Source organism: Rhinatrema bivittatum, chromosome 1, assembly GCF_901001135.1.
Source record: "Rhinatrema bivittatum chromosome 1, aRhiBiv1.1, whole genome shotgun sequence".
Lineage (NCBI taxonomy): Eukaryota > Metazoa > Chordata > Amphibia > Gymnophiona > Rhinatrematidae > Rhinatrema > Rhinatrema bivittatum.
Window position 1 is genome coordinate 54310834 of NC_042615.1, and position 22584 is coordinate 54333417.

At 42.3% G+C, this 22584-nt stretch overlaps 1 protein-coding gene across 3 annotated transcripts in view; it reads left to right on the forward strand.

Annotated features, from left to right (window-relative positions):
* Window positions 1-22584, forward strand: part of DCLK2 (doublecortin like kinase 2) — a 319571-nt gene that overhangs the window by 53549 nt on the left and 243438 nt on the right. For all 3 annotated transcript variants that reach the window (XR_003857315.1, XM_029605030.1, XM_029605114.1), the window contains exon 2: window positions 7436-7770. Coding sequence is in view for 2 of the 3 variants with exons in the window: in XM_029605030.1 (XP_029460890.1) it covers window positions 7436-7770 (335 nt within the window). In the remaining variant the exon portion in view is untranslated. The remainder of the gene's footprint in view (window positions 1-7435; window positions 7771-22584) is intronic.

The following is a 22584-nucleotide window of genomic DNA, read 5'->3' on the forward strand; positions in this document are numbered from 1 at the left end:
CATTTCCAATCTGATGTTAATTGTTGTTGGTCTTTTATATCGGAGATCACCACACTATATTAAATATCTTATATATATAGTCACATGATGATATTGTGTAACCCTTAAACCTGCGTCGCACCACAAAGACGCCGATCTAATAATGCCCTCAGGCTCCTCCTCTCTAGCCAGGGACCGTGGTGAAATTCAAATAAAAGGCAAGAGTGCTGCAACAAAGACATTGTCCAGTCTCCTGGGTTATGGGTGTAGCCAGCTGCCTAGTGTGGTTTTTTTTTGGTTTTTTTTTAACTTTTAGACCTCTGTGGAGTCGGCCGGCATTTTATGTTGCTGCTGCTTCATCTTTGCTTTAGACAATGTTGTTCTGGTCACAATGTGAAATGCTTGGATGATGATCACTTAGCTTTGAAGAGCACATGCTACAGCGCATGACCAGTTACTCTTTAATATCAGTTAACATTGCTGCAAGTTGTCCATCTTCATTGTGTAGTCCCACAAGCATTAATTGGATTAGTATAAGGGGAAGGGGTGGGTGGTTGCGGTGTGTTAAGGGTGTCATCCTATATGTAATGATTCCAACCTTCTGGCCCCATTGGAGGGTGTTGGTATATGAAACAAGATTGTTCTTGGTTAAATATGCATTAATATGGGAGAATGTGATATTAGGTCATGTCATCGTATTGCCTTTGGCTTTTGGTATGCTTGAAGTAATTCTGAATGGTAGGGGAGGGGGTAGTTTCAGAAAAGTTGGTATTTTTGGTATGGTTTTAAGGAAAGATTGGGATGGGGTTTAAAGGCATACTCTGGTGCTTATTCAGAGGTAGTACTGTTAATAACATGACATAATTAAAGATTGTTTCGTTAATTCTTCAGATATACATTGAAATGCATCACTACTATTTGATGTTAGCAACAGACTCATTTTGATTGTATGATGTTTTTGTGCATTAATGTTTAAGTGTATCTAGTATGGTCAATAGCATTAACTTAATGTCCTTCAACATAAGAGGGATTTCCTCTCCAGTTAAGAGGAAGAAAGTATTATAACTGACTTGTTGCAAGAAAGTGCAAATCCTATTGTTGCAAGAAACTCACCTGTCCAAAACTGAGCACACAAAGTTGGAGGATGAGTTGGGAGCACATATTACTCATCATACAACTCGAGTCGAGGGATATGCATATTGTTGGATAAATCTTTCCCCCTGAATGTTAGTCTGACATTAATTGACACAGAGGGGGCTATGTTGTACTTGACTGTTCACTATATTCAGAACATTTTACCCTGATGTATATGATCCCAATCATGATCAAACACTATTTTATAATTCTTTGACAAACTATTATTGGTTTTGAGCGGCTATGTACGGATGGGGATTAGAACATCTGCATGAATCCCTGGCTTGACAGATCCTCTGCACCTAAAGTTACTGCTCTTTCCAACCCATACAATGTAGACCTAATGTCAGCTTTAAACTTAATTGACATTTGGCAGATTACTCATGCCTCGGAAAGAGAATCTACATTTTCTCCTCAGTTTGATTTGTACAGTAGACTACATTACTTTCTTTTGTTCCCCCAACCCTTGTTGCAGATATAGTGGAGAGCATGATTTTCACTATTTCTGATCATAGCCCAGTTGAGGTCCTTGTTCGCCTTTCCTACCTAAAGACCCCTACTTTCACCTGGTGGCTTAATCCTTCTTTGTTGGGAGATAAATTGTACTGTCCCTTCCCTAACCAAACAGCGTTTAACGCTTGTAATCCTGAATCAGACTATGTACCCATCCTGAGATGGGAGACTTTATTTTACCTATGATGGGCCTTAAAAATCTTCTACTCTAGCCATGTTAAAGAGTGTAAGAAACAGGTGGAAAGTATTCTAGATAAGATTTAAGGATTTAAAAGCCCAGCCTAAGAGATTGTTCTAATAAACACTATGTGGGTTAGACATTTCATTTAGATAAATCCCTCAAATACACTTGCTTAAAATGTTATGCGTATGGGGATAGGCTGGGTGCCTTTCTGGCTAGAGCCTTTAAAAAGAAAATTGGGAATTTTTTAAGTTTTAGATATTGGTCTGAGTTCTGGACACTTTTTCCCCAGTAAGGCCATAATAGCTGCTTGGACCTGTGTAATGGGAACAGTCAGCACCTCGTGCCACTTGTCTATCAAGGTTGGCAACCCCAGCTAATCCAGAAAGCTCCAAATATCAACAACTGCTTTGTCTTGTCCTACTTGTCAAGTGCTGTCCTACTATTTTTTTTTTTTTTTTGGGTTAAGCAGTAGGACAGCACTTGACAGTTGATCCCTTTAGAAATCTAGCATCTTTTTATACATTACTACTTGTATGTTCTTTGGTCCTGTTCAAGACAAAGCAGTTGATATTTGGAGCTTTCTGGATCAGCTGGGGTTGCCGACCTTGATAGACAAATGGCACGAGGTGCTGACTGTTCCCATTACACTGACAGAGGTCCAAGCAGCTATTACAGCCTTACTAGGGAAAAAGTGTCCAGAACTCAGACCAATATCTAAAACAAAAAAAAACTCCCCACCTTCCTGACACTGCCTCCTTTTATGCTCGCACTTTTTAACTTGGCAGGACTAAATGGGTCAACCCTGGGCCATTATTTCTTTAATTCCTAAGAAAGGTAAAAACATGTCTGAATGTGGTTCTTTCCATCCCATATCTTTTACTTTAGCTAGGATTTTGAAATACTAGCTAAAGTGCTACAGCTCAGGCTGTACCATTTTTGGTACACAGAAATCAATCTGGTGGCATGAAAGGGTGACTCCACTTCTTAACACAAGATGCTTATTGGATGGATATCTTGCATCTTGTTTGTTTAGCCACAACAGGCCTTCGACCACTTAATTTGCAGTGCTTTGTAACGCCGGGTTGCTGGATCATTTTTTGGCTTAGATAAAAGCTATGGGGCGGATTTTAAGAGCCCTGCTTGCGTAAATCCGCCCGGATTTACGCGAGCAGGGCCCTGCGCGCCAGTGCGCCTATTTTACATAGGCCTACCGGCGCGCGCAGAGCCCCGGGACTCGCGTAAGTCCCGGGGTTTTCCGAGGGGGGGGGCGTGTCGGGGGGCGGGCCCGATCCGCGCGACGTTTTCGGGGCGGGTCCGGGGGCGTGGTTACGGCCCCGGGTGGTCCGGGGGTGTGGCCACGCCCTCCGGACCCGCCCCCAGGTCGCGTCCCGGCGCACTAGCGGCCCGCTGGCGCGCGGGGATTTACGTCCCCCTCCGGGAGGCGTAAATCCCCCGACAAAGGTAAGGGGGGGGGGTTTAGACAGGGCCGGGTGGGTTAGGTAGGGGAAGGTGAGGGGAGGGCAAAAGAAAGTTCAGTCTGAGGCTGCTCCGATTTCAGAGCGGCCTCGGAGGGAACGGAGGTAGGCTGTGCGGCTCGGCGCGCGCCGGCTATACGGAATCGTAGCCTTGCGCGCGCCGATCCAGGATTTTAGCGGATACACGCGGCTACGCGCGTATCTACTAAAATCCAGCGTACTTTTGTTTGCGCCTGATGCGCCAACAAAAGTACGCCAAATCGCGCTTTTTGAAAATCTACCCCTATGTATGCTATTCTGCATGCATGTCTCTTAATAAAGGGGACCATTTCTCCTTTTATTTAGATTGGCCTCTGTCCCCTTTACAGTTTGATTTGGCCATACAGCTGCTGGCTATGGCCATCAGGAAGCACCCAGTTGGGTGGGTGGAGGGGGGACGGGACAGAGGCATATGATTTCCCTTAAATCAGAACATTGCATAATCTTTCTAATCCATGGGTCTTGGGGATGGTGGCCCCACATAACACTACTAAGCCATTTATGGGGTTCTTGCTGGTTATAAGGCTAACTACAATAAGTCAAATATTTTTCTGGTGGGCTCCAAAATTACAATTCCTGACTTGTCTGGTGGATTTTCAGTTGGTCCAGGATGTATTCAGTTATTTGGGGATCTTTGTTCCTACAGACCTTAAGGATTTATTTGCCAACAATTTTGGCTCCCTTTTGAGTAAAATAAAACAAGATTTGCAAGCTTTACCTGCAGATTTACTAATTTCTTGGGCAGGATGAATTAACTTGTTAAGGTAATTTTGGAAGTATGTTCATCTTTCTCTCTTCTGGCATATTCTGTGCTCTTTACTTAATCGAATATTCACTGCCCTTCACAGTGTAATGTCTAAAATTCATATGTCTGTCAAAAAAAATGCCCAAATACTAAACATACTCTTAAGATCAGCGATCTCAAAATATCAAAGGATCTTGGTAATTTAATTGATTTACATAAGATGCATATAACTGGATTGTTAATGTATATCTAGGACCACCAATATTAGCTCATACTCAGTAGAGTATGCTGTAAAATGCTGGTCCACTTTTATGAATTCATGTCAGGATTTGTTTTGGGAGCTTGTATACAGCTGAGAAGTAACACTACTGGCAATAAGAGACTTTATATGTCAATAGCAGTTTCACCATTTATTGTTTGGACTTTATGGACAGTTGCCTTATGAAAATTGTTCTTTTATATGCATTTCTAAAACAATGTATATTTATATGCATTTCGAAAAAATATATTTTTTTTAGAAATGCATATAAAATAGAATTTTCATAAGGCAACTGTCCATAAAGTCCAAACAATAAATGGTGAAACTGCTATTGACATATAAAGTCTCTTAATGCCAGTAGTTACTTCTCAGCTGTATCTGATCTATACTATTCGGTTTCTAACCCAGTTGCTAACATCAAAATATAGTAAAATGACAATAGAACAAATTGTACAGTATAAATATACATTTATTTATATACAGACATTTGATCTGAGATCACATTGGTTTACATTCAGGTACTGTAGGCATTTCCCTATCCCCAGAGGGCTTACAATCTAAGTTTTGTACCTGAGGCAATGGAGGGTAAAGTGACTTGCCCAAGGTCACAAGGAGTTGACAGCAGGCCTCAAACCCTGGTCTTCTGGTTCGTAGCCCACTGCTCTAACCACTAGGCTGCTACTCCTCTTCAAGATTATGTTCACTTGATCCAGGAAGAGGGTAAAGTGAATTGTCTGGGGCCAGTTTTTAGTCCATCTTCATCGTGATGGTGAGAGAGGACTAGAAGGAGTAGAGGAGAAGATATATTTGAAAGAGCTTAAGACTTAAATACAAAAATGAATCTCTAAATGAACTTGAGAAGAGGGGAAAACAGTAAATTTTGGTTGGTGACCAAACTAGAAAAGGAGCTGGATGTGGTCATCTCAAGTTGGTCAAACTGGTGCAGTAGGAAAGCTGCTGTACATGGTATAATTAAAAAAAAATAAATATATATATATTGCCTGTACAAAAACATCATTTGATGTATTGTATCCAGTTATTTATGGACAAAGGTGCTTCCAAAGGTCTGAGCCTTAACCAAGACACAGGAAGTGTAAGGGGGAACAACATTATGATGAATATTTTGTCCCTTTTTGACTTAACTTTTTCAATATCTGCTATGCTCTGTATATTAAAATGTTTTAAAGAACCTTAAAAGTGCTGTTTCTAGATCTAGTTGGAGCAAAATAACTTCCCTATATTAAACTTACCGGTAGTTTCCTCCCATTTCCAAAAACTATAGATTGCCTGGGTTTGCTCACACCAGAGTTCTATTCTTGGTATGAAAGATGATCTTGCATAATTGAATGGCTAAACCCCTTGCATGCAGCTTCCTGGAAATCCATTAAATCTGTCTTTTGGGCAGGTACTGAGTTTGCCAACCTGTAAATAAGCTTCAAGGGTACAGGAGAAGAAGGAATACTCCAATCATTGCTCATGTTATCTCAATTTCTCTTATGTAATAATTAAGGTGTTTTTCTGGTAGCTTTTTTTTTTTTCCTGATAATTTGAAATGGGAAGAAATGGATCTAAAACTTCTTTGGCAACTGCAGTCTTCAGAGTATATAAATATGCTTGCTTAGCTTAATTAAAATGGCATACCCAGTTATTCACACTTTTTTTTTTTTTTTTTTTTCTATAAATGAATTCCCTAGAGACAAACTGGGTTCCAAGAAAGCCTTATGCTGGAGGTGGTCTTATATAGGAGTAATAAATAGGGGGACTAATATACGACACACGAGGGAGGAATATTTGAATCTTTGGTTAATTTAATATCGGCAATAAGAAACTTTCAGTTTAGGTGTGGAAGAGTGGGTGGAACATTGTATGGAGAGGCTCACAAAATGTCAGTGTGCACAAAGATGGCACCTAATGATTTGCTTACTCTACTGCACTGTGCTTATTACCCAATATATATTTTTAGTAGGTTCAGCTGTCAATCCAGATCCCTCTGCTGGAGAGGTGGTGGGTTCAGAGGGATGCCTGCTCACATGAGATAGACTTGTCTTGGGGTGTTGAACTTTTGAAAGGAGTGTTTTTATGAAATCTTGGAAACAGTTGGCTTTACAGTAGATTGCTCCCCGTATTCAGGCTTGCTGGGTTACTTGGGTGAGCTTCCAGTGTCTTGACAAAGTGCAAAAGTTAATGTCTCAATTATTGACCTCAAAATGCCACGTTTCTCCAGACTTTGTAGCATACCACCTCAAAAAGCAGAGTCTGCTAGGCATTGGGAGGCTGATGTTCTCTAAGTGGTGATATTCGTAAATAGTGTAGGAGAAGTTCTGGAAGTACTATGCTATCTCAGATTGAGGTTTTCATCCAGTTGATTTATGTTTCTGGCTTGACAAATAAAGAATGACAGCAGATAGGAACATGTTTTTTAGTCTGCCTGGCATTCTTGGTGCCCTGCTATAGACCTGGCCACCTCTGGCTCTCCCCTTGCCTCTTTACCTCGAGATTCTCTGTACTCCTCAGGAGTCCACAGCTCAACTCCACTTCCTATTTAAACAAAGAAGAGTGTTTTCTCATTCCTTTTCTCGCTCCTTTTTAAAACCAGGCTGAAACTCCATATCCAAATTTGAAGTACCATAAGTCATTGTGCTCTGAGATCATTCTTTTGGCTCCTGAAGACAGAATTGGCTTTCAGATTTGTTTAAAAAAACACAAAACAAAACTCTGGATAATGTATCGATGTTGTCTTAGTCTGGTTCAGATTTGCTGTGTTTGCTGGTGTGCAAGAACATGTTGGGAGCATTAGTAGCATACAAGAAGCTGTCAAGGCAAACTTTAAAAATGTTTTGCTTAGCTGTATTTCTTTTTACTGTCTCGATCTGCTTATTTTTCATGGTAGCCCCAGTGTTTCCAGCCCGGAACTAAATTTATGATCTCTCTACTCCTATGAAGGAAATGCTATTTGTTAACTATATTCCCCCGTGTGTCCCCTTTTCTGTTTTGATGTGAACGGTTACACTGCTCACTATAACTTTTAATAGCCACTGAGAACAGATGTTTGCCTTGTACTGAAGAGCAACAGTGCTGAGGTATTCATTTTTTTCCCCCCACCACAGGTGAAAGCTATGTGTGCGCATCCAATGAACCCTACCGCAAAGTTGATTACACCAAGAACGTGAATCCCAACTGGTCGGTGAATGTGAAGACTGGATCTTCTCGGTCCTTGTCCTCTCTGGCACCTTTGAAAGTGGAGATAAAGGAAAGCAAAGATTTTATCAAGCCCAAGCTGGTGACTGTCATTCGGAGTGGCGTCAAGCCCCGGAAAGCTGTACGAATCCTCCTCAACAAAAAGACTGCCCACTCCTTTGAGCAGGTGTTGACAGACATCACGGATGCCATCAAACTCGATTCGGGTGTTGTGAAGAGATTGTGCACGCTGGATGGAAAGCAGGTACGATGGGATGGGTCTCTCTCGGCCCTTAAAACCTCAGATGAGGTTTATTGCGTGTGACGGCAGATTCTTTCTAAATGTAACCATAGTTTCTGCAGTGATGGAATTTAGTTACTGTGTTTTTTTTTTCCTTACCCAATATACCAACAAAAAAGTAACTCAAATATGACACGTGCTAACCGCATGGCTCAGTGACCTGATCTGGGATTGATTCTCGAACCGTGGGCCCTCCTGGATTTGGGAGAGCTGCAGCAGGATTGCTGTCGGCCGAGGGAGGCAGTGTAAAAGATCCTCCAGTAAAAATGCTTGGTGCTTAACCTAAGGACAGCTGTATAGACACTTGAATATATGTATTTGCACAGAGTATTTCTTGTATGCTTTTCAAAGTCACGAGGCTGTTTGTTTATTTAGGGTATCACTAAGTGTGTGTAGGGTTTTTTTTTCCCCTCCTCCTCCCCCCCCCCCACCAAAAATCCTAGTAAATGAAGTCCTTAGTAACTTATCTGAAGCAATTGATTATGCTGTCTGACTTGGAAGTAGTATGTTTTCTTGATGAAGTGAAAAACACAAAAACCTGAACTATTTCAGAGTTCCAGTAGCAACTGGTGTGTACTTACAAAAAAAAATCATACTATATTGGCTGTGGTATGCAATTTGCAAACACAAAAGTTTACAACTTGGCTTGTTATAGTTGTTGCCACTTATGGATATTGAAATGGTTTTGGCATCTGTCTTGTCACCATGGACGTGCTGAGCATGATTAGAGCTCCTGATTTCACAGGCTTTTATTTCATTCCTGCACCAATCCCTACTGTATTTTTATTTATTAAAATGTATTTTAATAAATAAAAATTTGTAGCTTGCTTATTGCGGCGGTTACTACCCCTACTACCCCTAACTTATCAGCTAGCTATTCACTTGGATGCAGCTCCATCACTGCTTTCTACATTAATGGTGGGGGTGGAAAGGAAATAGAACCAAGAGCTAAGAGAAACAGATAAGTATGAGAGAAAAAAGTGTGTGAAGCTTGCTGGGCAGACTGGATGGGCCATTTGGTCGTCTTCTGCCGTCATTTCTATGTTTCTATATTAATCACTTGTACCAAGGCCCTAAGTGATACACTTAAACATATATAGCTAATAAATAAAACTATTAAAACAAATTTAAGATAAGTTTATATAAAACTATGCCGATTAGTTATCAGCATTGATGGTGGCCAACTTCAGATTTATATACCTACTGTAACATCAATGACTGTAAATGCATGCTGATATTTCTGGTTTTATATTTAATTAGGGTAATGACTACTATATTCTGGAATTTCAAGTCATGCTCACTTTAAAACAGGACTTGGACCAGCCTGTCACGTTAAACCTTGGTCAAATGGTTACATTCATTACGGGTCATACTTTTATTTAAAAGTTTTTTATATACCGCACATGGGGTCACTTTCGTGTCCGTCTAGGCGGTTTACAATTTACATACACAATAAAAACAATTACAATCAAAGTAACTATAGGGATTTTAATCTCTATTTGAATGTGCAATATTAAATTGTATTTAAATACGCAAGGATTGCCATGCTGGATCAGACCACGGTCCATCGAGCCCAGCATTCTGTCTGACAGTAGCCAGTCCGGGTCATGATTATCTGACAGATCCCTGTCAGATAATCATCTGTTTCTTGTATCTCACTCCTGGGGATAAGTGCTGGCTTTCCAAAGTCCACTTTGCTAATAACTGTTTATGAACTCTTTCTTTCAGGAACTTGTCCAATCCTCTCTTTGATCCCAGTGTTAGTTGCCTTGACCATATCTTCTGGCAAGATTACATAGCTTTATAGTGCGCTGAATGAAAAAAAATCCTTTCTATAACTTGTTTTAAATTTGCTGATTGCTGGTTTCATGGCATGTCTCCTAGTTCTATTTTTTTGAAAGAATAAATGACTTGTCCCTATTTACTCATTCAACCCCACTCCTATTGTTGCAGGCATGAAATAGCACTTAAAACCAGCAGTTTGATTAGAGAAAAAAAATCCTTTGTATTCAGAACAGCAAATAATTTAAATAAATAAATAAACACGACATATATTTGGAGAGAACAGATTACCATGCAGTGGAGCAGGGATAGCCTGCTCAGATTGCTCACTGATACCAGGGGCTAAATAGGTCACCGCCTCTAATTGACTAAATTACTTGGTTAACCAGTTAAATGTTTTGCTATTATAAAAAAAAGTGATTTCTAAGTGATTACATGTAAATTGCTTATCTCTCAATATGCAAATGCTATCAAGATGTAAAATGAGCCTACAGCTAGGCTGGAAAACTGGCGTTGGCCTTTGGCATACTGTCACATACCTCAGTAACTTTCCATGGTGCACTTGTCTTTTTCTATCACATTCTTTTTGTGTTGCTTTATACTACATATAATACTAAGCCAAGAATGCAATATAGTACTTACAAATGAAAAGCTTAAGGATAATGACTTGTACTGTGGCATGCCTTTTTTTTAAAGGTTGTCTGTCTGCCCTTTCACAGCTCTGGAATACACCTTTCACAGGTATATTGATCATTAAAAGTTCTGCATCCTTATAATATCCCATCTCTCTCTTCCAAGCTAGAGAGTCCTAATCTGTTTAGCCTTTCTCCTTAAAGGAGCTTTTCTATCCCCTTTATCATTTTTATTGCCCTTTTTCTATGTCTTTGTTCATTTTTTTTTTTTTTTTTTAAAGATGGGAGTGAAGGAGGACCAGAACTGCACACAATACTCCAAGGTGCAATCGCACAATGGATCTATACAAAGGCAGCATGATATTCTCAGTTTTGCTCTCTTCCTTTCCAAATAATTTCCTAACGTTCTATTTCCCCCTTTGACCACTGCCACACACACAACCAAAAATTTCAATGTATTGCCCACAAAGATTCCAAGATCCTTTTCTTGGGTGGTGTCTCCTAACAAAGAACCTAGCATTGTATACTTGTAATTGGGCTTATTTTTCTTCACTTGTATTACTTTGCTCTTGTCAACACTAAAATTTAGTATTTTTTTTTCATGCACTTAAAAATACTTAGGGCATTTGAATATTTTTATAATGTGGAGCTTTACACTCAGAACTATTTTTTTAAAGCAATTTTCAGTCTGAAGCATTTGTATTTTATGCAACAAAAAGAAACCTTTCAAAGTAACGGAAAGGATATTTATTAGGGACTGAATTACCGTAATAACCTCAATGAAGCCAAATATTTAATTGCCAGAGTGTGCAGTTTGCCAAATGAGGAAGTTGAAAAATGTTTGATATTTCTGGGAATCCAGAAGCAGATGAGTAGAGATTAGACATTTTTGTTCAGGGAGAGTATCACCCCTCTCCCTGCCCTATTCTCAATCTTTGACTTGGGGTGTTCTGACTCCCATCCCAGTCCTTAATCTGCATGGAGAAGTATAGAAATCATTGCTCATAGATGTGACTGGTTGAGGACTGAATTGGTCATGGCTGTAAAACCATTACCATATTACTGTGCATCTTATAAACAACTCGTATAACATCCTAGTTTTTCTGCCCAATAATGGCTGAGCCGCAGTGCTGGGCTCTGCCATGCCAAAGATCCAGGTTTAATTCCTGAGCCTGGCTTTTACTGAAACAGCCTCTGCATCCCCTGGGGGCACGAAGTCCTGTTCTTTTCACAACAGTAAAACCTTTTGCCAGACTTGGAGTGACTTATAGTCCATGCCTCATGGGGGAGGACAGTTGCTGTGATGGTTGGGCCAGACAAGCTTGAGTTTAACACATGTTGTGGAAATTCTGGATAGTTGCCCAGGATGAAGGCTCATAGTTCCATAGCCCAGTTAAGCTGAAAGCCTAAAAGGAGCAAAATGAAGTTATCAGGCCTGAAAAGAGTCTAAAATTGCTATGTTACAAGTATTACACAGCGAGATAACATTATTTTATTAGTTGTTAGCTGCAAGTTAGCAAAACTGAACACTATAAAGATAAAAGCACTTTACCTGAGATGCTTGATTGCTGTTAATAGGCTGATAAAAAAAATTAAATTAAATTAAAAAAAAATTAATTCCTTGAGATTTTTATTAGCTTGGACCACTTTTTATTGCAGAAGAGAACATGTTAAATTTTGTGTGAACTGATATAAGGGATATCGCTCTTACTAATTGGATGTAAGCATTTCCATTTTCCAGCAATGGGAGGTTCAGTTGGAGGGTGTGGAGAGTAGTGAGCGACAGGGAGGGTCCTTTCTCCAGAGAGGATGGGGAAAGGGCAGTTTTTGTTTTGGTTGGCGAGTTGGGGAGAGCAGAGGAGCTGTGGCCTAGCTGAGGGTCCAGCTTTTTTGATCCATAGAACAGAGGATCTCTTCTGCAAATGATAGGGGTCAACTGAAGAACGTTAGACCACTAGAAGATAGCGGAAAAAAGTTGTCGAGGGCTATCCAACCAGTTTGAGAGTACATTGAGGAATTTCAAGGACAACATGCAGCTCTCCCAAAAATTGTTCTTACTTGGTCCCAAGAAAAAGGTAGTGTGGGGTTCCCAATGACTTGGAAGACTTAAGCAGCACTGAGCACAGTCTGCAATTGTACCTCTTTTTTTTTTTTTTTTTTTTTTTCCTTGATTTTGGAAGGAATTGCAAGTGTAGAGGTCTCTAAACTTGGTCCTTAAGGGCCACAACACATTCAGATTTCCTCAATGAATATGTATGGCATGCATTACCCCTATTGCATGTAGATGGGTCTCAAGTATATTCAATGTGGAAATTTTGAAAACCAGACTGGGTTGTGGCTTTTGAGGACAGAGTTTGGTGACCTCTTGTATAGCAGTTCAGAATGACCCCATAAGCTCTAGTCAGGTAAAATCTTCAGTACTCTCTGAAAAGGTAAGGGATGACTGTAGTGTTGGGAGCAGTTCATAGAGAGATCTTTTTGTATTTCTGTAAAAGTTCATAGGTATTTTTCTAGTAACTTCCTTTATAGAACTTTGCTAGAGTTCTAGGTTTTAAATAACTCCCTTTCAGATTTGCATACATTATATTTCTTTTGTTTCTAATTAGTCTTAGTCATCGTGTGTGAGTCAACATAGGTTGACTATAAATTAAGGTTCGCCTCCATATAACTCATGTTAATACCTGCTCAATGGTAATTTTTAATAATGATAGCACCCACATAATGTCAGACTTCTATTTTTAATAATACTAGGGTAAGATTTTCAGCAAGCAAATTCATTTTATCTTTCCTATGTTTGTTAAAATAATTCATATGAAAAGGCTTATTCAACTTTAGGTTTTGCAGAAAGGCCAACAAGAATGGCTTGTCAGGGAACGTTCTCCTGAACCCATGCAGACTTTTCTTGATCGTTCTCTTCTATCCCCCGTCCCCCCAACTAAGTGGATAAATGGTTCCCTGTTATGAGTGTCCAATACTCCCCCTGGATTTGCTTTTTTTTATTTAACCAATCTACAGTTGCCTGCAGGGCTGGTGCTAGCTTTTCTACTGTGCTGCCCTCCCCTCCCCCCCCAACCCATGGATAAGGAAGGGTATTAGGTACTCTAGTTCAGTGGTTCTCAACAGATGTGTCAAGACACACTAGTGTGTCGCAAAGTCCTGGGAGGTGTGTCGCAGAGCATCATCAGTCTGGGTGGAAGTTGGCTGACTTTTCTCTTTTATTGGGTACGACAGGAAGCTGCTCTTGCTTCCTTCTCTTTCTGGCCAGTGGGAGATTCCCCCCCTTCACTTCGATCAGAGTGTGATATCACAACTCCTGTTCATATGGGTCCAGCAGGACACAGACTTCAGTGTCCTCTGCCTGGCCTGGCAGTGAGGCTGCTGATGCTCTCGTCACCCCGTGGGGCCTGGATGTGGAAGCAGGAGCATAAGCGAGAAAGGTGTGTGCTCTGTAGATCTACTGCTGCCTCATCTTTCTCTCTTCAGTGCTTCTTGCCCTCATCTGCTGCTGATAAAGAGGAAGGAAGACTCTCTGCATTGGACTGAAGCCTTTTCTGCTGGCTAGGACCCAGGAGGGAAATGTATGGGGCAGAAGGCGTGGGAAGACATTTCAAGAGGCTGCTGGACAGGAAGGCCTTGGGAGATAGGGAGTCAGGAGTCTGGATAGTCAGGAGTCTGGATAGTCAGGGGGCGAGGAAGAGAAATGAAAGTGGAGAGACTGGAGGTGTGGGAAGGCTGGTTGGGGGAGAGGGGAGTTGGGGGATGCTGAGCAGGAAGGGGTAGGAAAGAGGTGGTCAGATATTCTGGGTAGGGAAGGATAGAGAGTTGAACAGGGGCGAGGGAACACAGGGAAGAGGATGTGAGGTTGGGGGTGTCGAATGTTGGACAAGGATATGAACATATGAAGGGATGATGGAGTAGTTGGGAGGAAGTGAGGGGTGATGGGGACGTGGTGAAGGGGTACAAGGGCCATACTATGTCAGTTTTGAGAATATGCACTTCTTCTCTTTGAACTTTGCTTAGTGTAGGAGGAAATATATTTTTGTTTCTAGTCTCCAGTTTTGCACTGCATGCAGAAGGTGGTCTTGGGGTTTCCATTCCAGGTTTTGTTTCCACATTTGTAGTTTGTAGTCTTTTATTCTATATTTGGTGAAGGCAGGCCTGTCTGTGTATGTGACTGAGATGAGGTACTTTACTAGAGGTTTGTATCGGCCGCCTTTATATTGCACTGGTGGTGAGCTGCTGCCTTTCCATGGTAGGGCTATGGCTGTTTCATTTCTTGGAGTTAGTGTTGCTGCGGTATGGTCGGTTTGATAAAGAGGTACAGGGTGGGGTTTGTCTGTCTTATTTTACAATGCCCGTGTAGTAGAGGGAGTTTGTGATGCTGTTATTGCGATGACACCAGAATCAGAATATCTTGTTTGTCTGAGCTGTACAGGGAAATGTCTTGGTTCTACTCTGCACCCATTGTTAGGAAGCAGGGGATTCCTGTGGATGCAGAGCATAAGCTTATATTTTAGTCCCCATGATGGCCATGTGCTCAGTGTGTCACACAGGTGTGTCCTGACAGAAAAAAGGTTGTGCAAGGCCTAAGGCCTGCCCTCGGCAGGCCTTAGGCCTTGCACACACAACCCCCCCCCCCACCCCCACACCCCCCCCCCACCCCCACACTCTTTAGACACACATGCTTAAATTATGCATTTACAACACACTTTACTTGACAACATTCAAAAGTACAGTCTTCTGAGGCAAAAATATCATAACATGCATATTATATTAATATGCACTGCTGTGGTGCCAACCAGAAAACTCTGCAAAAAGACACTTGGGCGGCAGCAGGAGATGCGTTTTATCCAGATGTCATCTCCTTCGGGCCCCATGTCAGCAGGAGATGAAGACAGGATAAGCGCAACTCCTGCTGCTGCCCCGGAGGTTAGGCACGTGTGTTTCCTCCCCTGAGCAGATCTGGCAGGGGTTTGGTTTACCCCTGCCTGATGTGATGTTTGACTTTGGAGGCAGGGTGTGGTGGCAGCTGCAGCGGAGGTGTTTTGGAGGGGCACTTTTGCCGCTCAAATTCTGCCTCCTGAGGCCGTTGACTCATGATAGAACCACCCCTGCATATATGCGCGTGCTCCCTCTCCCTCACAGATACATTGTGTGTTGGTGCACACCTGTGAGCCTATATGTGACGTAGGTTCTCACAGGCTCTCATATGGGTTATCTCGCAGACAAAAACGCATACAAGCTCACAATCACTGCCTCCTGTTATCAGGCCGTGATGGGATGAGCTCCACCTTGGCCCCGCGGGCTTTCCGTTGTCATCGGGCTGTGGTGGGATGAGCTCCACCAGGGCTCATCAGCCTTCCTACTTGTGGGGGAGCAGAAAGTGAGTGCCTGCTGGTAAGTTGTGCGAGGGCGCCCATGCACGCCCAGCAACACAGAGCCTCTCATCTTCAGCCACCGGCAGCCTCTCCTTTGGCAGCTGGCAGATTAGGCTCCTCCAGTGGCCTCGTGCAAATGCACGGCACGCACGCCCGATCCCGCTGGACCTGGTTGGTTCTGGGTTGGATTCCTCTTTGAATATTGGCAAACATATGCACTTTTGCTAGTCTTGGGGAAACCTGTCTACCCTATGCTGATTCCTGAAGTTTAATGTAAACCTTTTCTTCCAGCTTCTGTTATCAGTTGGCCCATATGGCCGCCTCAATTATTTCTGTCCATGTTGCAAGTGATATTCCAGCTGCCATTTATAGAAACTTGACTGCTTGTAGGATATCGCAGTGATTCCCTGCCTGGCATCCCCCCATATCTTCTACCAAGCCTTATAATCTAAACAGATACCAAAACTAGTGAGAGATGTTATCATAACATCTGGCCACCAGCAGGTCACAACAAACCATAAACATCACAGCTAACAATGCATAGCAGTACATGACAAAAATACTTACATACAATTTAAATATACACATTTAGTGCTAACAGGATACATAGTGGGTTTTTTTTTTTTTTTTAACTCTTTTTCTCTTTTACCTCTGCTCTTGAGGGAATGAAGGGTGGGCTGTTTGCAGTGCTGCAACTTCTCAACTATCTCTCCAAGCGTGCCTTATTCCATCACAATACTTTTTTTTTTTTTTTTCTTTTCCTCTTAACCTTCCTCCCTACAACAAGATCATGAACCCCCCTAGTGCCGGAATTCCTTTTCTGTAGGAAATGGCCCCTTCCTGTGACCTTTTATTGGGTCCTGTTCGCCCTCTCCTTTCCTGCTCTCTCAAGCATGTAGTGGCTAAACAATCTCTTTGCTCCTCTAGGATGAATTTCATATTTAAAAATCCAGTTTTAAATCTATTTTTTTTTTTATTACATGCAGGTAATGTAGGAATTTTCCCCAGAGGACTTACAATATTTTTGTACCTCAGGATAAAGTGAGCAGCAGTGGGATTTGAACCGTGGCTTTCCCTGGTTCATAGCCTGCTGCTCTAACCATTAGGCGACTGCTCCACTCTACTCCAGGGTTATGCAAACCTGATTCTGCTTAATCTTAGGATAGAACACCCTTATTTATGAAACCTTCCTCTAATGGCTTTTCTACCATAAATACTATAGAAGAGAGGTTTTTAGTATTTACTGCTTTATCCTATTCCCATTTCATTCACTAAAAGGACCTGTTAGTCATCTGCCCAGAGGTTCTTTAAAGTATATCACCATGAGGAATATTTCTTGTGTGATTTACTCTTGTGAGCTGTAGCACACACTGGGGTAGATTTTACAAAATTACGCACACGCGTAATTTTGTTCGCGCACCAGGCGCAAACAAGAGTACGCGGGATTTTAATAGATACATGCGTATCTGTTTAAAATCTGGGATCGGCGCGCGCGCAAGGCTGAGCAAAATCGGCAGCCTGCGTGCGCCGAGCTGTGCAGCCAGCCTCAGTTCCCTCCGAGGCCGCTCCAAAATTGGAGCGGCCTCGGAGGGAACTTTCCTTCCACCCCCCCCCCCACCTTTTATTCCAGAAGTTACGCCTGCTTGAGGCAGGCGTAACTTGCGCGGGTCGGCTGCCGGCGTGCCATGTGCTGGTCCGGAGGCAGAGGACCCCCCCCCCCCCAGGAAAATCCCGGGATTTACGCGCGTCCCGGGGCTTGTGCGCGCCGCCGAGCCTATGCAAGATAGGTTCAGCGCGCACAGGGGGGTTTGGGGTAGGTTTTCGGGGATTATGCGCGTAACCCTTTGAAAATCTACCCCACTTTCTCTTCTCATACGCTATTTTGTGTCCTTTTCAGATTTTTTTCTCACTTTTTAGTTCGTCACCATAAGTTTAACCCTTTTTATTTTCTGTTCTTATGGGTGTCCCATGGTGTATATGTATATTTCTTGACAGCTGTATAAAATCTTTCTCAGTACCTCACATTTCTCTTCATTGTCTTTACCAAGGAATTCTTTTTCTGTTTACAGCACAGTATAAAATGACCAATTTGAAGGTTATGCATCAGTTGCTGGTGATGTTTTGCTGAATGCCTGCTTCTAGAGCTTTAAACGTAGCTTACGTTGCACCTCAGAAAACAGGGGTGTGTGTGTAATTCTAAAGCAGATCTGGTATTGAGTGTATTTTGGAACTTAATTTCATGTGCGGGCTCTAAGCCCTTCTGTTAATCTGTCTATTGCAGCAAGTGTGTTCAGAGTGGTTTAAGTGCTGACTTGAGGTTCATTTGTATAGCTGTTGCCCTGCAGAGAGGCAGAGCAGTAACTGGTGTGCAGCACCATCTGCCTTCCCAACCTAATCATAGGGCTTGGGGAGTTGCATTGTGTCCTCCTGGGTCTCCAATCATTAACAGATAATTTAGGCTGGGTGGAAAATCCATTTTGCATTTATCCTGCAGCTGTCTGAATAAGAGCTGTCGCAAAGTCCTCCCATTGCCGGGATGTGATCTGATATTTGTATTCTTTTGTGGAATAAGAGTAGCTGCTGGATTCTTCAAAATTTCACCTCACCTGTCTCTTGGCAGTTTTGCCTTCTTATTGGCCTTAATTTGCTTTTTTTAATATATTTTGTCTTTGCACACTTTAGGAATATATGAAGTATCTTTAATTATGGCAGTGCTTCTGTTAGTCTGCTTAATTCATCTTACTCCTGCCCTGACCCTAGCATTAAATTTCCTGTGTTTAAAAAGCACACACTAAAATGTCTCCTTGCCAAGGTGGCTCTCTGCATTGCCCTGTAACAACGAATACCTTTTACATACGATTTGCATGCACCTGTGCTAAGCATACAATGGGTTTCTTGGCTTGGGAAGTTTTTGCATAAGTAAGGTTAGCGCCAAAAACCTGCAGTAAAACTGGAGCAAAAGCCTGTGTGGTAGACTCAGCATGGCTTATTGCATAGGCCACTATGTTCTAGAGATGTGCATTCGGTTTTCCCCGAATTAGACAATTTCAATAAAATTGTCTGATTCGGGGGCAACAAAAACCGAAAAGAATTTTTCTGAAATTTCGGAAAAATTAATATTTCGGGTTAGCGCATACTAATGGGAGTTGGCACGCACTAACCTGAAAATCGGTTGCCCCCGAACCGCAGGAAAAACAGTTTCCCGCGGGAGCCCGACATGAAAAAAACCAAACAATGCACATCTCTGTTCTGCATGCGTGACCAGGGAGAGGTATTCTAGTATGTAACTTCTCTGTAGGAATGATAGCAGCCTGGCTTGTTCTGCTTTTTTCTAATAGGTGTATTGGTCTTAGAGCCTGATGTAATTGAATCTGACAGGCTTGTTTTGGCACAGAAGGTTTACTATCGGTACATTTGTTTGCAGGGTCTTGAATTATCACACTGACAATATCACAGTGTTACTGAGGTGTGCTGACCTTTGCTGTTGCAGTGAGGTGACACCAGACTTTGAACAGTATTTTTCTATGGTGAGTGGTAAGGGGGAAGTGCCCTAGTTCTGCTCTGCATCCTTGCTTGTAGAACCTGCGGTGCAGGGTTTATATTGGGATTCTGTTCTCTCCTGTACAGATCCCAGACTTTACTCCCAAGAGAAGAATTTTGATTGCTCTTGAATAATTGCATTGGTATTGTTCCTTCCGTCTAGAGATGCTGCTGACATACACGCCCAGCACTTTGTGCCAATGATGGGAAATGATGCCTCCTGCTTTATGAGCAGGGATGTTTGTCTCCATATGGATGGAGGTGAGAGGCATGGGATCCCCACTAGGATTGAACTAGGTGGCATCCCCATCACAGGTCATTTAAGATGGCTTCTTGATGGTAGCTGCATGGGAATGTAGAAAAGAGTATTTAAAATTGAATATTCATGTGTGATGTCCAGTTGTACAGGATTGTTTTGGGGAGGGAGAGCCTATCCGCTGGATATTTTTCAGATACCTAGCAACACTTCTGGTGGATAGTCTGGGGGGAAAAAACAAAACAAAAAAAAAAAAAGGATAAAAAAAATTCAAAATGTGCACCATATTGGTATTATAAGTTGTGCATAGCAGCCAATTGCCTTCAACGAAAACGCAATAAAGAAATATCATGCTGATTTGAAGGGGAGTTGATTTGTACAATGCAGCTAGCAGAGACTGCAGTGTACAAATCAACTCCTCTTGTTAGATTTTGCATTGCTTGTGGGGACTGGAATTCTTTGGTGTCCGGTTTTGCAGTGGATGCCTCTGGGTGTGTCTGTGGTCCCAGCCCACCTCCTGGGGCCCATCCTGATTCGGGTTCCCCTCTACAGTGGTACCTATATATATGCAGAGTCTCTCTCTTTCTCAGCAAAGTTATGCAGGTAAATAACATGTGTTGCCTTTGCAAAATTTGTGGTTACATGTGTCAGTCTTGGCCCTGCCACCAACACACCCCTTTTTTGCCTCCTTATTCTGGACACTTGTCCTTCCCGGCTTCTTAAAATTTGCATGGTCCGCGTATGTGGCCATTTTTGCATGAGCAACGCTTTTAAAATCTACCTCATAGATTGTAAGCACTCTGGGATTGGAAAATACCTACAGCACCTGAATGTAATTCACTTTGAAAGTGACTGAAAAGTGGAATATAAATAAAATAAAAGAAATATCATGTATCAGGATTTTGTGTAATTATTTTTAATATAAAAATATTTTTCTTGCCCCTAAAAACAAATATAACAGCTGCAAATCCCAACTGCTACAGTCTACAATGATCCAAAGACTTTAGTTGTATTGAAGACATGCCATCATCAGATCTTCTGCTTCCCAAGGGAAGCATTATTTGAAGTTCATGTAAAAACACTAAACTTGACACTTAGCAGGCAAGAGAACATCTAAGTTAGGAAAGCTGTAACTTTGTGGTAGTGGATCCATGGGAGCCTCAGCCAGACACTCGGTGTTTTCATCATGAAAACGCGTGCTTCAGGGCCCGGTAAAGTTGGTTCGCACTTTCGAAGTTCTAAAACGTGGCCACTATGCAGTCTTGAAAACCCATCTGAGTGGCGTGTTCCTAGGAAAGGTTTGGGAAGCCCTGACTTATTCTCCAGGTTGCTTTATCATTTTCGCCATTAAGCATCCGTGGTTGTGTGGCTTGTTCTATTTGCTCAAAACGTTGTGGCTTTTCCCCATCCCTGCTGGCAGAGTATTCCTTGCACCCCCTATTCTTTTTGTGCAAAAATGCCTCTTTCTTTTGGTCGTGTGCCTAGCCCTTTCCTATCGCGATCTACAACATTTCCTTCCACTCTGGCACCAACCTTGCTGAGGGGAAAGAATTCTGGGCATTTGACAAGTCAGTTTTTCTAAATCATTCGCCAGGACTTAACTGCTCTGCACGGTAGTTTACACTACACTAACAAAGGATTCTCCCATAACAGAAGATCGTATCTCCCATACAAGGTCGTATCTGTGAGACTGTCAGTGGCTCAGGATGTCTTTCATAGAGGCTCTTTGAGACTTCTGGAAGCTTGACATGTGCAACAATAGAAACCTTATTTTAGGCGTGTGTTCACGTCTTCGAGAGCACTTATCAATGATATGTCAGCCTGGCATAGCATACGTGTGGCAGCAAGGCAAACGGGAAGATCTGTGCCACAGCACAGCATGCTTGTGGGACTCCCACCCCCCATGGTGGTATAGAGAAGGCCACAGTGCTGATGGGATTCCCCCATGAGGTGAGAAGGAAGGAAGAAAGTGATGGAGAGAGCATTTTTGTGTGTTTGAGGCAGGTGAGGAGAAGAGTGAGAATGGTACACAGTTCCCCACCGAAAACCCTCTGCTACCTTACCAAGCTACACTCTACAACGCCCCTTCCTCCCATGCAGCCGTGTCCACGTCTGCCAATGCAGGAAGGGGAAGTGCGCCATTGTCACACTGTAAGTACAAACCGATATTGTACGGCCTTCATGGGGCAGGGACCTGCCGCCTGTACCTCAATTGTAAATCACGTTGAGCACAGCTTTGGTTAAGTGAGCAATGAAATCCAAATCTTATGTGTGCACGTCTTATCTTGTTAAATTTTATTGCTAGCTTACGCAGTTGAAACAAAGGAGTCCAAACCATCTTGTCCTCCACTCTTTCCCCCCCCCCCATATTCACGGAACCGAAGGTGCGTAAACATGGAATCCGTCTACCTTTGTTAGGTAGGTGAAACACTGGAAAAGCAATGCTCTGTTCCTTGCACTCAAACTGCTCACTGGAAAAAAGGTGAGGATTCAGATGTTTCATGGTCTTTATCTTGACCAAGAAGGGGCTACCAGAGGTTATGCAAATGAAAGAGAGAGAAAGTTGTGGCTTGGGCACAGTTTCCCTTAAACAAAATATCAGCCAGGCAACTGTTTTGTCCAGGAGCTTCTCAGAATGTAGGATGATGGAAGCAATTTTTGGATGATCTAAAGTGGGATCCAACTAGGACAATTGTGGTTTGTGTTTGGGCTTTTTTTGTTGTTGCTTTTCAAGCTTTCTTGTTGAAAATATTGCTGCATTGTGATAATCACTAATGACCTAGGCATGTTCCAGTTCAACTGTGCATGTAATGATGATAAAAGCCTGGTTTCCATAGCATGAGTCTTGTGAAGGGTATTGGGAGGTTTTCCTTGTGGCTGTTATTTCCAGTCGGATACGGTATAACCAGGATACGTGTGCATGAAAGAGGATGACTGCACGCTTTTAAATCTGCTTTCTCTTGCCACCCCAAATCCTCTCTTGACAGGAAGGAATAAAACTTCACTTGAGCCATGAGAATTGAGGGTGGGGGAGGATTGAGCTCTGCTGGAGTTTGGGTTCCCACGTTGCATTGCTATGCAGCATGAATAAAATTAACTACAAACCTCCTAATACATTTGTAACACTTCATATTTATAGAGGACCCTCTGAGCTCCTATTAAGAGGATTGTTCCACTTTACCATGGGGGA